The sequence below is a fragment of the Mirounga angustirostris genome, unplaced genomic scaffold, assembly GCF_029215605.1.
Source record: "Mirounga angustirostris isolate CCGP_5_RB_7025 unplaced genomic scaffold, mMirAng1.0.hap1 SCAF_9, whole genome shotgun sequence".
Classification (NCBI taxonomy): domain Eukaryota; kingdom Metazoa; phylum Chordata; class Mammalia; order Carnivora; family Phocidae; genus Mirounga; species Mirounga angustirostris.
Window position 1 is genome coordinate 60,848,131 of NW_026991717.1, and position 14,374 is coordinate 60,862,504.

Genomic DNA, 14,374 nt, shown 5'->3' on the forward strand with positions numbered 1-14,374 from the left:
GTGGAGAAAGGAGAACCCTCGTACACTGTTGGTGGGAATGCAAGCTGGTGCAGCCACTCTGGAAAACAGTATGGAGGTTCCTCAAAAAGTTGAAAATTGCACTCCTGGGTATTTACCCCAAAGATACAAATGTAGTGATCCAAGGGGATATGTGCACCCCAGTGTTTATAGCAGCAATGTTCACAATAGCCAAACTATGGAAAGAGCCTAGATGTCCAACAGATGAATGGACAAAGAAAACGTGGGGTGGGTGTGTGTGTGTGTGTGTGTGTGTGTGTATACACACACACACAATGGAATAATATGCAGCCATCAAAAAAATGCAATCTTGCCATTTGCAACGACGTGGATGGAACGAGAGGGTATTATGCTAAGAGAAATAAGTCAATCAGAGAAAGACATGTATCATATGATCTCACTGATGTGAGGAATTTGAGAAACAAGACAGAGGATCATAGGGGAAGGCAGGGAAAAATGAAACAAGACGAAACCAGAGGGGGAGACAAACCATAAGAGACTCTTAATCTCAGGAAACAAACTGAGGGTTGCTGGAGTGCAGGGGGGGTGGGAGGGATGGGGTGGCTGGGTGATGGACACTGGGGAGGGTATGTGCTATGGTGAGCACTGTGAATTGTGTAAGACTGATGAATCACAGACCTGTACCCCTGAAACAAATAATACATTATGTTAATAAAAAATAAATGAAAAAATATAAAAATTAGGGGCACCTTGGGCGCCTGGGTGGCTCAGTTGGTTAAGCGACTGCCTTCAGCTCAGGTCATGATCCTGGAGTCCCTGGATCGAGTCCCACATCGGGCTCCCTACTCGGCAGGGGGTCTGCTTCTCCCTCTGACCCTCCCCCCTCTCATGTGCTCTCTCTCAAATAAATAAATAAATTAGGGGTGCCTGGGTGGCTCAGTTGTTAAGCGTCTGCCTTCGGCTTGGGTCGTGATGCCGGAGTCCTGGGATCGGGCCCCGCATCGGGCTCCCTGCTCGGCGGGAGGCCTACTTCTCCCTCTCCCACTCCCCCTGCTTGTGTTCCCTCTCTCGCTGTGTCTCTCTCTGTCAGATAAATAAAATCTTTAAAAAATATGTATATATATAAAAATTTTAAAAAAAGCATAACCCCCATAATTTAACAGAGTAACAACTCCTTACTATTAGCTAATACCCAGTACACAGATGTCTTTTTTTTTTCTTTTGGTTTGTTCAAATTGTGATCCAAATTAAGCCCCTATATTGCATTTGGAAAAAAAAATAAATAAAGCTTGTTATTTGGAACAGAGTGGTTTCTTTCCCCTTAGACGCCCTCCTAAACAAGGTGATATTCTGGATTTTTAGGCAAATCACACAGGAAATCTGTATTTGAATGTGCTCTGAACCAGATGGGCTCTCAAAGTCTGATAAGTCAATCAGTAAGCCCTGGGTCCTTACTTCATTAAACATATGAGCAGGACTTGCACACAGTAAATCCACATACATTTATATTTCTTACATCTTTTTGATGTACAGACCCTTTGTCATTATGAAATGTCCCTCTGTCTATAGTACATAGGTGTCTTAAAATTTATTTTTTTGCCTGACACTAACATAATACTATAACTCTTATGGTTACTATTTACATGGTGTATATTTTTCTTTTTTAAGATCTTATTTATTTATTTGACAGAGAGAGAGAGCACAAGTAGAAAGAGTGGTAGACAGAGGGAGAGAGAGAAGCAGGCTCCCCGCTGAGCAAGGAGCCTGATGCAGGGCTCCATCCCAGGCCCCTGGGATCATGACCTGGTCCAAAGGCAGACACTTAATCAACTCAACCACCCAGGCGCTCCTACATGGTGTATATTTTCCTACCCCTTTTCTTTCAACACACTTGTATCTTTGAATCTAAGGGCTGTTTCTTAGAGACAGCATATAGTTGAGTTTTGCTTTTAACTATCCATTCAACTTAATGTAATTATTGACGTATTTAGAATTGTACCTATTCTTTTCTATTTATTTTCCATATGTCTCATGTATTTTTTGCACCTCTGCTCTTCCTTCACTGCCTATTCTGTGTTAAATAATTTTTACTGTGCCATTTTAATTTCTAATTTTGAATTATAATTTTGAGCTACTTTCTTAGTGGTTGCTCTACAGATTATAATATGCATCACAACTTATCATGAATCAACCTCAAAATAATACTAACTTAATTCCTATAAATATAGAAACTTTACTCCAATATATCTTCTTTTCCTCTTCACTCCTTATATGCATCACAACTTATCATGAATCAACCTCAAAATAATACTTACTTAATTCCTATAAACTTTACTCCAATATATCTTCTTTTCCTCTTCACTCCTTTGTGCTATTAGTGTCCTATGTATGACAATGTATATATATGTGATATATGTAATACAGCATTATAATTATTTTTATACAATCTTATTTTTTAATAACATTGGAAGAAAAAATAAGGAAGAATATATTTATGTAGCTTTTTATATTAACCCACATATTTCCTATTCTCAGAATTTTTCATTCCTTCCTGTAGACTTAAGTTACTGATACTGCTTTCTCTCAGCCTGAAAGATTTCATTTGGCTTTCTTGTAAGGTAGGCCTACTAGCAATGAATTCTTGGGTTTTTTTCTGTGTGTGTTTTTTTTATCCAGGAATGTCTTATTTCATCTTCATTTGGTAAAGTTAGTTTTGCTGCATATAGAATTCTTGGTTGACAGTTTTATTTTCTTTCAGCACTCTGTCTTCTGGGGTCCAATGTTTCTGATAAGAAGTTGACCATTAGGGGCACCTGGGTAGGCTCAATTCATTAAGCAATGCCTTCAGCTCGGGCGGAGTCCTGGGATCGAGTCCCACATCAGGCTCCCGCTCAGCAGGGATCCTGCTTCTCCCTCTGACCCTCTCCCCTCTCATGCTGTTTCTCACTCTCTCTCTCTCAAATAAATAAATAAATAAAATCTTAAAAAAAATAAGTCAACCATTAATCATGTAATTGTTTTCTTGTACATTGTGAGTCAGTTTTCTCTAACTGTATTCAAGATTTTCTTTTTGTCTTTCAACAATCTATGATGTGTCTAGGTACAGATCTTCTTATGTTTATTTTACTTGGAGTTCTTAAAATATTTGTATCTGACACTAATGATTTTCAACAACTTGGAATTTTTTTGGCCACTATTTTTCAAAATTTTCTTATGCCTATTTTCTCTTCTATTTCTGGGATCCCCATTACACTTATGTTAACACATATGCTGTGGTCCAATAGGTCTGTGAGACTCTGTGCATTTTTCTTTAATCTTTTTACTCTCTCTTCAAATTGGACTGTTTATTTATTTTTAAAGATTTTATTCATTTATTTATTTGTTAGAGAGAGGGAGAGAGCACAAGCAGGGGGAGTGGCAAGCAGAGCAGGCAGAGGGAGAAGCAGACTCCCTGCCGAGCAAGGAGCCTGATGCGGGACTCAATCCCAGGACCCTGGGATCATGACCTGAGCCGAAGGCAGCCACTTAACTGACTGAGCCACCCAGGCATCCCCCAACTGGATGATTTCTAACTGTCTATATTCAAGTTCGCTAGTTCTTCTGCCATCCTCATATGTGCTTGAGTTCCACTACTTTTTTGTTTCAGCTATTGTACACTTGAATTCCAGGACCCCCATTTTATATAACAATTTCTATGATTTTATTGAAATTCCCTAGAGTTACTGGCATGTTTTCCTTTAATTCATTAAACATGGTTTCCTTCAGCTCCTTGAACATATTTATATTAGTTGCTTTGAAGTCTTTGAATGCTAAATCAAACATCTGGAGCACTTAGAATCAGTTTGTTTCCCCCCTTCCCCACAACCATGGGTTGTACTTTTTAATCTCCTTTTGCATGTCTAATAATTTTTGGTTGAATACTAGACATTTTAGATAACATATTGTAACAACTCTGAATTCTGAATTTTTCCATCTTGAGGGTGGTAATGGTTGTTGTTTAGTTTCTCTGGTAACTTGCCTGGGCTAAAAATCTCTAAAATCTGCCTCCCCAGCAATATGTAGCCAAAGAGGTCTCCATTCAGTTTTTTCCTTCAGTTGTTTTTAATTCTAAGCTTGGCCTTTTGGGGGCTACCCTCTGTCTGCATAGGTGAGTGTTCAGCAAAAGACTGGTCAGAAGCTATAATCAAACACCTCAAGCCAATAAGATCTCTATTCTTTGTTGATGGATCAATGTGTGGACTGGGGAATGCATTAAAAGTTCAGTTTTAGGTTTAAGTTCTGCTCAATACAGGATATGTGAAGATCTTATTAAGCCCACTATGGCTGCATCATTTTCCAGAACTCCCTATTAAATCCCCAATCTGCCAGTTCATCTCTTGCCTGAAACAGACCCATAATCTCAGGCTAATGGATCTCCAAACCAAGAGCACCATTCTGACAATGGCCCAAATCAAGTGAACTCTTCCAGCAATGGTAGCAACAAAGTAGCTGGTTTTGACTGCCTTCCATTCCCTGATGAACCACCTCACTTACAGAGACAGGTAGGGATGGGAACAGCCCAAGGCAATATACCACAGATTTGCACCATTCTTACCTATAATTCAGTAGTTTTCTTGAATAAATGTCTTGGTTTATTATATGACTCTGGTCTATTTTTAGAGCAGAGAAATGGTTGTTTTGACAGTTTTGTCCAGGTTTATAGTTGCTTTTGGGGGATAGGATTTGCTGATCTACTCACTCCTAACTGAAGTAAATCTTCTACTTTTTAATAGGAGTAAATCTTCATAATAGAAGTAAATCTACTTTTTCATTTTAATGCTTATTTTCATTTCCATCTTACTTCTTGTTTTAATGCTCATACTGATCACATAGATATAAAAGTACTTTGAAATGTTAAAAATAAAATATAAGTTGAAGATATTTTGATTAGTCTTTATGAAACTGCCTCTACCCTTTCTGGTGTAGAGCTTAGTAGATTGTAATGTAGGTCCTCTTTATAACATTAGGTCATAGTAGAGGACCTATAAATGGAAAGGTAGGAAGAAAGGAAAAGAAACAAGAATACAAGAAAGCAGTCAAAAGGGACTAGGAAAGGAAGAAATCTAAGCAAATAAAGGGGCAACCAACCTGTGTATAGTAGATAGTGAAGATGACATGGGATCTGCTGCTGGCCTCATGAACATGAGTAGCTGCTGTGATTCTGTGTACATAAAGGAAAACAATTAGGATAAGTATTGTTTATGCATGGTGGATCCTTAAGAATCCATGGGGAACACAAGAAATGTTAGTGCCAAGGTTCAAAGGTGAGAATCATAGAACATCCATATTTAGACCAGTTTAGTTAGGAGAGTGGTCCAAAGATGGCAGAAGCAGCATTCTAGGTACTGATATCTGAGAATAAAAGGCAGTGTAGCTTCATATTAAACCACATTAAAACATTTTTTAAGCAATAGAAGCAAAAATCAGAGTTGAAAAGGGAATACTAGAGTGTCATCAACCTGGAAGAATACCCCTAAAACAGACCCATTTAAGTAGGACATATGGAGGTAGAGAGCTTGCTGGAGAAGTGTCAAAAACAGAGAAAGTAAAATGTGATTAAACACTAAATATTAATCTTACAATGTCAGAAAGGGATTTGAAATGAGATCTTGAATTGTGTCAATGTCATACTTAAGCCAGGTGATCTTTAGAAATTCATTGCAATATTAATCCTCAAAGTAAGAAGAGCCTTCCCTTCATCTAAATCTAAGTCAATCATTATTCAGTTTAGGATCATGTCATTGACTTCTGTTCTCAGAGGAGCTGGAGAATTGAAGAAGAGTCAAACTCCAAAGGCAGGTCTCATGACTCAAGGGTAGAAAAAGTGAAACCTGACACTTAAAGATCAAGGAACCCAGGATATCTGAAGATCAGAGGCAAGTGCCTCCAGGATAGTTCCATGAAACCCAAAGAGTAGAATGTTAAGTTTAAAGTTCTTCCTTTATGGTCAATTAACTTGGACTTGCTACTAAGAGGGTAAAAAGAAGACTATATCCCAACATTTTTTTCCAGGTAAAAAAGGCTATTCTTTCAGGCATCTACTAAACAGTCTGGGTATTTCCTAGTAACTAACAACATGGAATATTATCACCATTTACAATAGCTTATAGGAAAGTCTACAGTGCTTATTCATAGCAGATTCAAAACAGTCTTTTTTTGGGTAGCCTTTACAAGTATGCAAAACTAGAAGAAAAACTGTTTTCTAAAACACTTTAAACTATATTGGATCTTATTTTTATCAAGCCTACAGAGAGGACAACGCAGGCAAGAATCTTTTCTTCGGTCAAAAAGTTATCTATTATGAGACAAAGCACAGAGTAACTCTGAGCTTACTGCCTTATATTATTATATGCAGAACAAACTCCAGCTTCACTACTGAGAAATGCACAAAATCTCAGCCACTGCCCCTTACCCTGGGTACATTACTGTTCTGAAAAAGGCCTCCTGATTGTGAATGTGGGGAAGCTGCAGAGAGAGGTACAATCATATACTCCAAAGGGGAATGAGCACACAGGAAAGATGAATGAGACTGAAAGGACAGCAACAAATAAACCTGTTACCTGTTTGCTATTCCCTCCTCCAAGAGTTGAATTACTTGCTTATAGTTGGTAACTACATGTTGAGATAAACCTATCAGATTTGTGAGGGAGGAAAAAAGAAAATAAAATTTTTGGTAAAGTTTAACTTCTTCCTCTAGGTCATTAACTTTATCCTATTTTATATCATTTGATAGAAAAGAATGAGAGAACTTGACTAAATCCCTTAAGATAATAAATTAAATCAACATATCTGCATGGGAAGCCTACTGTCAGGCATTATGATAGGCTCTGGAAACACAGGTCTCTGCCCTCACAGAGAATGTAGTCCAGAATTCATTTAGTGGTTATGCTAACAACAACAAAAACAACGGTAATTCCTTACAATTTAGCTATATAGGGTATAAGAAAAATTCTTAGATTACCTCATTTGGCCCTCACAAAACTGCTGAGGTAAACAGATGCTATGTGCCCCACAATCTGGCATACAAAACATACAGCACACATGTCCCTATCCTAAACGCAGTTTACAATCATAAGAAGTTATACTATACAACATAAATTATGGCCAAATGCCACAGGAATAGAAGAGATAATAAATGCTAAGGTGATCAGAGGAGTGGCCAGGGCAGGCTCCATGGAGGAAGGAGACTTGAATTTAGTCACTGAACAATGGGCAAGCTTCATATAGGTGAAGAGGAGCTTAAAGACATGAAAGTAAGTTTTTGTGGGTGGTTACTGACCAAGTGAAAAAGTGCCTTCACAACTGAATCAGAGATAGAGGGACAAACTAACTTTGGCGGCTCATCGGTAAATATAATTACGCTACAAATTAACAAAGCAATTTCAACACTGACTGGATTTCTTTATATTAAGAAATTATTGTTAAAACCACAATGAGTTATCACCTCACAACAGTCAGAATGGCTAAAATCAAAAACACAAGAAACAAAAATGTTGGTGAGAATGTAGTGAAAAGGGAGCCCTCGTGCACTATTAGTGGGAATGCAAACTGGTGCAGACACTGTGGAAAACAGTATGGAGATTCCTTAAAAAATTAAAAACAGAACTACCATATGGCCCAGTAATTCCACTATTCACCCAAAGAATATGAAAACTCTAATTTGAAAAGATATATGCATCCCTATGTTTATAGCAACATTATTCACAATAGCCAAAATATGGAAGCAGCCCAGTGTCCATCAATAGATGAACAGATAAAGAAACTGTGGTATATATATATATATATACAAGTGAATATTACTCAGCCATAGATAAGAATGAAATCTTGCCATTTGCAACAACATGGATGGGACTAGAGAGTATAACGCTAAGTGAAATAAGTCAGAGAAAGAAAAATACCATATGATTTCACTCATGTGTGGAATTTAAGAAAAAAGACAAATGAACAAAGCAAAAAAAGAAACCAAAAAAACAGACTCTTAACTATTTAGAGAACAAACTGTTGGTTACTGGAGGGGACAAAGGTGGGGGAATGGATGAAATAGGTAATGGGGATAAAAAATTTCTTAAGATGATGAATGCTGAGTAATGTATAGAATTGTTGAATCACTATATTATACACCTGAAACTATTATAACACTGTATATTAACTATACTGGATATAAAATAAAATTTAAAAAATAAATTCTACACCAGAAACTAATGACACATTATGTTAATGAAATGAATTTAAATAAAATAAAAAATAAAAATAAATAAAATTGAAAATGAAATAAATAATAAATAAAATTATTATTTAGATGTTATAATAATTTTGTGGTTATGTTTTTTTAAAAATCATTCTTTATCTTTTAGGGCTATGTACTAAAATGATGAACTGATGTGACATCTGTAATTTGCCTCAAAACAACATAGGATGAAGGAAAGTGAACAGGAATATAGATACAGCAGAAATGGCCAAGGGTTAATGATTATCTTAAGTGTGTAATGGGTACATGGGGGTTCATTATATTAGCCTATTTTTGTGTATGTTCAAAATTCTCTATAATAAAAAGAGTTTTAAATTTTTTTTAAAGATTTTTATTTATTTGACAGAGAGAGAGAGCACAAGCAGGGGGAGTGGCAGGCAGAGGGAAAGAAAGAAGCAGGCTCCCCGCTGAGCAGGGAGCCTGATGTGGGACTCGATCCCAGGACCCTGGGCATGACCCGAGCTGAAGGCAGTCGCTTAACCAACTGAACCACCCAGGCACCCAAGAGTTTTAATTTTTTTTTTTTAAGATTTATTTATTTTAGAGAGAGAGCATATGAGCAGGGGGGAGGGGCAAAGGGAGAGAACCCCCAAACAGACTACCTGCTGAGCATGGAGCCCAACATGGGGCCCAATCTCATGACCCTGAGCCAAAACCAAGAGTTGGACGCTGAACCAAATGAACCACTCAGGTGCCCCAAAGAGTTTTAAAAATTTAAGCAAGAACGGAGATTTTCTGCTTTTAGTAATGGCAAATGAGATAACACAAACCAATCCTTCCAGTAAAGACTATTAGAAAAATCTGGATAAAATATTAAAGACATAAGCTTTAAGGCACAGAGTGATAACCAGATAGCAAAAATTTTCCAGGCCATATATTGGGGGAAAATGGAAGTCTAGAGAAATGAAGCCAGCATTTGAGGACACTTTTCCTCTGAAGTCATCTGCCAAATCTTGAGGGCAAGTGACTGACAGCAGTTCTCCTGACAACCTCACAGGTCTAGGAAGATACAGACTGAAGTCCAGAGCCTACTCAGAGTCGCCCTGTAGAACCCTACTTGAATTGGAAACCCAAAGGGCTAAAACACAGGAATAAGGCTGAGTTATAAGTAAACAGCCTTTGGGGCACCTGGGAGGCTCAGCTGGTTAAGCGTCCGACTCTTGATTTCCACTTAGGTCGTGATCTCAAGGTTGTGAGATTGAGCCCCACATCGGGGCTTAAGGGGCTTAAGCCCTTGCTTAAGATTTTCCCTCTCCCTCTCCCTTTGCGCCTCCCCCACCGCTCAAAAAAAGTGGGGGGGGGGGACAGTCTTTGAAGGGACTGCAGCTCAGCTTTGAATATTCTCAAACCTTAAATTGGACTGAGGTAATTCTGGATCACTAGCGAATGCAGAAACCTGGCACAAATAAAGATAGGTTGTCTGTATAGGAAGATACTACTGTCCTAGACCTCCAATTATTTCTATAAACAGTTTAGGAAATACCATCTGTAACAAAATTATAACAAACCAAAATCCAAGTATACCTGACAATAAATAAATGAAAATCAGTAAAAATAATAGGCAATAGAGATGCAAGAAAGATTCAGATATTGGGGTTACAGTAACTTTAAAGTAACTCTGCTTACCATTTTCAAGGAACTGAAAAACAAGATTATAAATTTTCAGCGAAAATTGGAAGCTATAATGAAAGGATCATACGGAGATCTGGAAAATAAAAAGTACTAAAGTGAAACTAAGTATTCAATATCTAAGGTTAATAGGTTAGACACAGCTGAAAAAAAGTAGTGAACAGAAAGTAGGTCAGAATCATATACCAAAAATAAAGCACAGAAAGACAAAATATAAAAAACAGAGATGGGAGGGTAAGAATCATAGCACATATAGGGAATAGTTCTAACACACCTGTAAGTACAGTTACAAAAGGAAAGAGTGGAGTAAAAGCAATTACTAGAAAAATAATGGTTTAAAAATGTCCGCAACTGATAAAGAGGCATTAAACCACAGATTCAAGAAGCCTAGCATGTGTGAGTATGTGCATGCATGCGCGTGTATACACGCACACACACACACCTCAAAATCTATACCTAGGTATAGTAAACTGGTGAAAACCAAAGACAAAGAGAAAAATCTTTTTTTTTTTTAAGATTTTATTTATTTATTTGACAGAGAAAGAGCACAAGCAGGGGGAGCAGCAGGCAGAGGGAGAGGGAGAAGCAGGCTCCCAGCTAAACAGAGAGCCTGATGTGTGGGGCTCAATCCCAGGACCCTGGGATCATGACCTGAGCTGAAGGCAGATACTTAACCAACTGAGCCACCCAGGTGCCCCGCAAAGAGAAAAACCTTAAAGGAATTACTGAGAGATTATTTCTTAAAAGAAACAATGGAAGGCAGAAGACAATGGAATAAATTTTAAACGGTGAAAGAAAATAACTACCAACTTAAAATTCTATACTTGAAATCAAGTATAGAAATCCTCTTCAAGAATAAAGAAGAAATAAAGATGATTTCAACCAACTGAAAGTGAAGAGAATTTGTCAATAGCAGATCCACACTGGAGGAAAGACTAAAGATTATTCTTAAGGCTGAGGGAAAATGCCAGAGAGAAGGTAAGACATTAAAAAAAAAAAATGTAGAGCCACAAAAATGACATATAAAGAAGGGATAAATGGAGTTCAAGTCTTCTAAGGTTCTCTCATTGTCTAGGAAGAAGTACAAGTACCAGCTAATACTAAACTTTAATTCAATGATCCATGTTGTAATCTTTACAGGAACTACTAAAATAAATAGTAAGACAATGTACAAATAGTAAGCTAACAGAGGAGAAATACAGAATTTTAAAAATTAACCCAAAAGATATGAAAGTAGAGCAAAAGGAACATAAAAGAATGTAAAGAAAAAACACATGGCAATAGATTTAAACCTAAATAAAATTAGTAATTATATTAAAAATAAACAGACCCACATACTCAAAAGGTCAAAATCATGATGCTACCTAAAACAAAGCAAAAGCCAAATAAATAATTTTGTAGGAAATACATCTAAAACATGTACAAAGGGGCGCCTGGGTGGCTCAGTCGTTAAGAGTCTGCCTTCGGCTCAGGTCATGGTCCCAGGGTCCTGGGATCGAGCCCCGCATCAGGCTCCCTGCTTGCCGGGAAGCCTGCTTCTCCCTCTCCCTCTCCCCCTGCTTGTGTTCTTTTCTCACTGTCTCTCTCTGTCAAATAAATAAAATCTTTAAAAAAAATAAATTTAAAAAATTAAAAAATTAAAAAAATAAAACATGTACAGAAAGGTTGAAAACATAAAAAAGATAAAAATGCAAATACTAACCAAAAGATGTCGACATGGATGGAACTAGAGGGTATTATGCTGAGTGAAATAAGTCAATCAGAGAAAGACAATTATCAAATGGTTTCACTCATATGTGGAATATAGGAAACAGTACAGAGGATCATAGGGGAAGGGAGGGAAAACTGAATGGGAAGTCACCAGAGTCACAACCGTGAGACCAAGAGTCACAAGCTCTAGTGACTGAGCCAGCCAGGTGCTTGAAAGAAGTCCTACATTTAAATGACCCCTTATACAAAAAGTGTAAGAGGATGGGATGCAGGGGTGGCTCAGTCAATTAAGCATCTGCCTTCAGCTCAGGTCATGATTCCAGGGTCCTGGGATTGAGTCCTTCATCAGGCTCCTTGCTCAGCAGGGAGCCTGCTTCTCCCTCTGCCTGCCGCTCCCCCTGCATGTGCTCTCTCCCCGACAAATAAATTTTTTAAAAAATCTTTAAAAAAAAGTGTAAGAGGATATTATACTTCATGCAAAATGCATTTATAAAATTTAGAGGGAATAGATTTTTCTTAGAAAAATACAATCTACTGGAATGCCTAGGTAGCTCAGTCGGTTAAGCACTCAACTCTTGATTTCCACTGGGATCATGATCTCAGGGTTGTAGGATCAAGCCCCCCATCTGGCTCTATGCTGGGCATGGAGCCTGCTTGGGATTTTCTCTCCCTCTCCCTCTCTCCCTCCACCCTCCACTCCATGCAGGCTCTCAATCTCTCTTGCTCTCTCTTTCTCAAAAAAGAAAAAAGGAAAAACACAATCTACCAAAATTGATGCAATAAATAGAGTATCTGAAAGAAATCAAATATATAATTTTAAACCTTCTCACAAAAAAAATCCTCCAGACCCAGACAGCTTTGGAAGGAAATTCTACCAAATATTTAAGGAGGAAATAATCCTAATCTTACAAAAGACCTTTCAGAAAATAGAAAAAGAGTATCTCTCAGCTCATTTTAGGAAACAAACACAATGTTTGTACCTAAACCTAAGGAGGGAGAAACAAAAGAGTAGGAAGAAGAGAAGAGGAAGAAGTAGAGGAGGAAGAGAAGGAACAGGACAAGGAGGATGATTAATTTCACTCTTGAATGTAGATGCAATAAGCCCAAATAAAATATCAAAAATCCAAATCCAGGGCGCCTGGGTGGCTCAGTTGGTTAAGCGACTGCCTTTGGCTCAGGTCATGATCCTGGAGTCCCGGGATCGAGTCCCGCATCGGGCTCCCTGCTCGGCAGGGAGTCTGCTTCTCCCTCTGACCCTCCTCCCTCTCATGCTCTCTGTCTCTCATTCTCTCTCTCTAAAATAAATAAATAAAATCTTTAAAAAAAAAAAAATCCAAATCCAGCAACATATAAAAAGGATAATATATCACAATTAAGTTGGGTCTATTCCAGGAATGCAAGATTGCTGTAACTTTCGGGACGCCTGGGTGGCTCAGTTGGTTAAGCGGCTGCCTTCGGCCCAGGTCATGATCCCAGGGTCCTGGGATCGAGTCCCACATCGGGCTCCTTGCTCGGCAGGGAGCCTGCTTCTCCCTCTCTCTCCCTCTGCTTGTGCTCTCTCTGTCAAAAAAATAAAATCTTTAAAAAAAAAAAATATTGCTGTAACTTTCAAAAATCAATCCATATATGGATGAAGAAGATGTGGTGTGTGTATACACACACACAATGGAAGATTACTCAGCCATCAAAAAGAATGAAATCTTGCCATTTGCAGTGACGTGGATGGAACTAGAGGGTATTATGCTAAGTGAAATAAGTCAGTCAGGGAAAGACAAGTATATGATCTCCCTGATATGAGTAATTTGAGAAACAAGGCAGAGGATCATAGGGGAAGGGCGGGGGGGGGCGGGGAATGAAACAAGACAATATATGGAATTTAAGAAACAAAACAAATGAACATAGGGGAAGGGAAGGAAAAATAAGATAAAACAGAGGGAGACAAATCACAAATGACTCTTTTTTATTTTTTTTTAAGATTTTATTTATTTATTCATGAGAGACAGAGAGAGAGGCAGAGGGAGAAGCAGGCTCCCAAGGAGCAGGGAGCCCAATGCGGGACTCGATCCCAGGACTCTGGGATCATGACCTGAGCCGAAGGCAGACGCTTAACCATCTGAGCCACCCAGGCGCCCCACAAATGACTCTTAACTATAGGAAACAAACTGAGGGTTGCTGGAGGGGAGGTGGGTGGGGAAATGGGGTAAATGGTGATGGGCATTAAGGAGGGCACTTATGTAATGAGCACTGGGTATTATATGCAACTGATGAATCACTAAATTCTACCCCTGAAACTAATAATACACTATATGTTAACTAAATTGAATTTAAATTAAAAAAAAATTTAAGTATTTCCTCATCTTTAGAAAAAACAAAAGACAACAACAAAAAAATCAACCAGTATAATTAACCACATTAGCAGGATAAAGGACAAAAGTCATATGCTATAGAAAAGCATTTGTAAAAACACAGTAATTTTTTAAAAAGATTTTATTTATTTATTTGAGAAAGAGAGAGAGCACAGAGGGAGAAGCAGACTTCCACTGAGCAGAGCCTGATGCAGGGCTTGATCCCAAGACCCTGAGTTTATGACCTGAGCTGAAGGCAGATGCTTAACTGGTTAAGCCACCCAGGTACCCCAAAACACAATAATTTTATTAAAACATTTTTAGCACTCCTTCTATTTCTCTTCCCTGCACAATTTAGTCCTAAAGTTATCAAGGTGAACAGAGCAAGGTAGGCTACCATGAGGGTGAGGGGCTGCAGTGATGC

General features: G+C 38.2%; 1 protein-coding gene across 10 annotated transcripts in view; it reads right to left on the reverse strand.

Annotated features, from left to right (window-relative positions):
- The window catches only part of STARD9 (StAR related lipid transfer domain containing 9), a 128,042-nt gene that overhangs the window by 48,307 nt on the left and 65,361 nt on the right, over positions 1–14,374 (reverse strand). For all 10 annotated transcript variants that reach the window (XR_010405034.1, XR_010405033.1, XR_010405035.1 and 7 more), the window contains 2 exons: positions 6,579–6,648; positions 5,107–5,179 (listed from right to left, as the gene is read on the reverse strand). Coding sequence is in view for 7 of the 10 variants with exons in the window: in XM_064570577.1 (XP_064426647.1) it covers positions 5,107–5,179; positions 6,579–6,648 (143 nt within the window). In the remaining 3 variants the exon portion in view is untranslated. The remainder of the gene's footprint in view (positions 1–5,106; positions 5,180–6,578; positions 6,649–14,374) is intronic.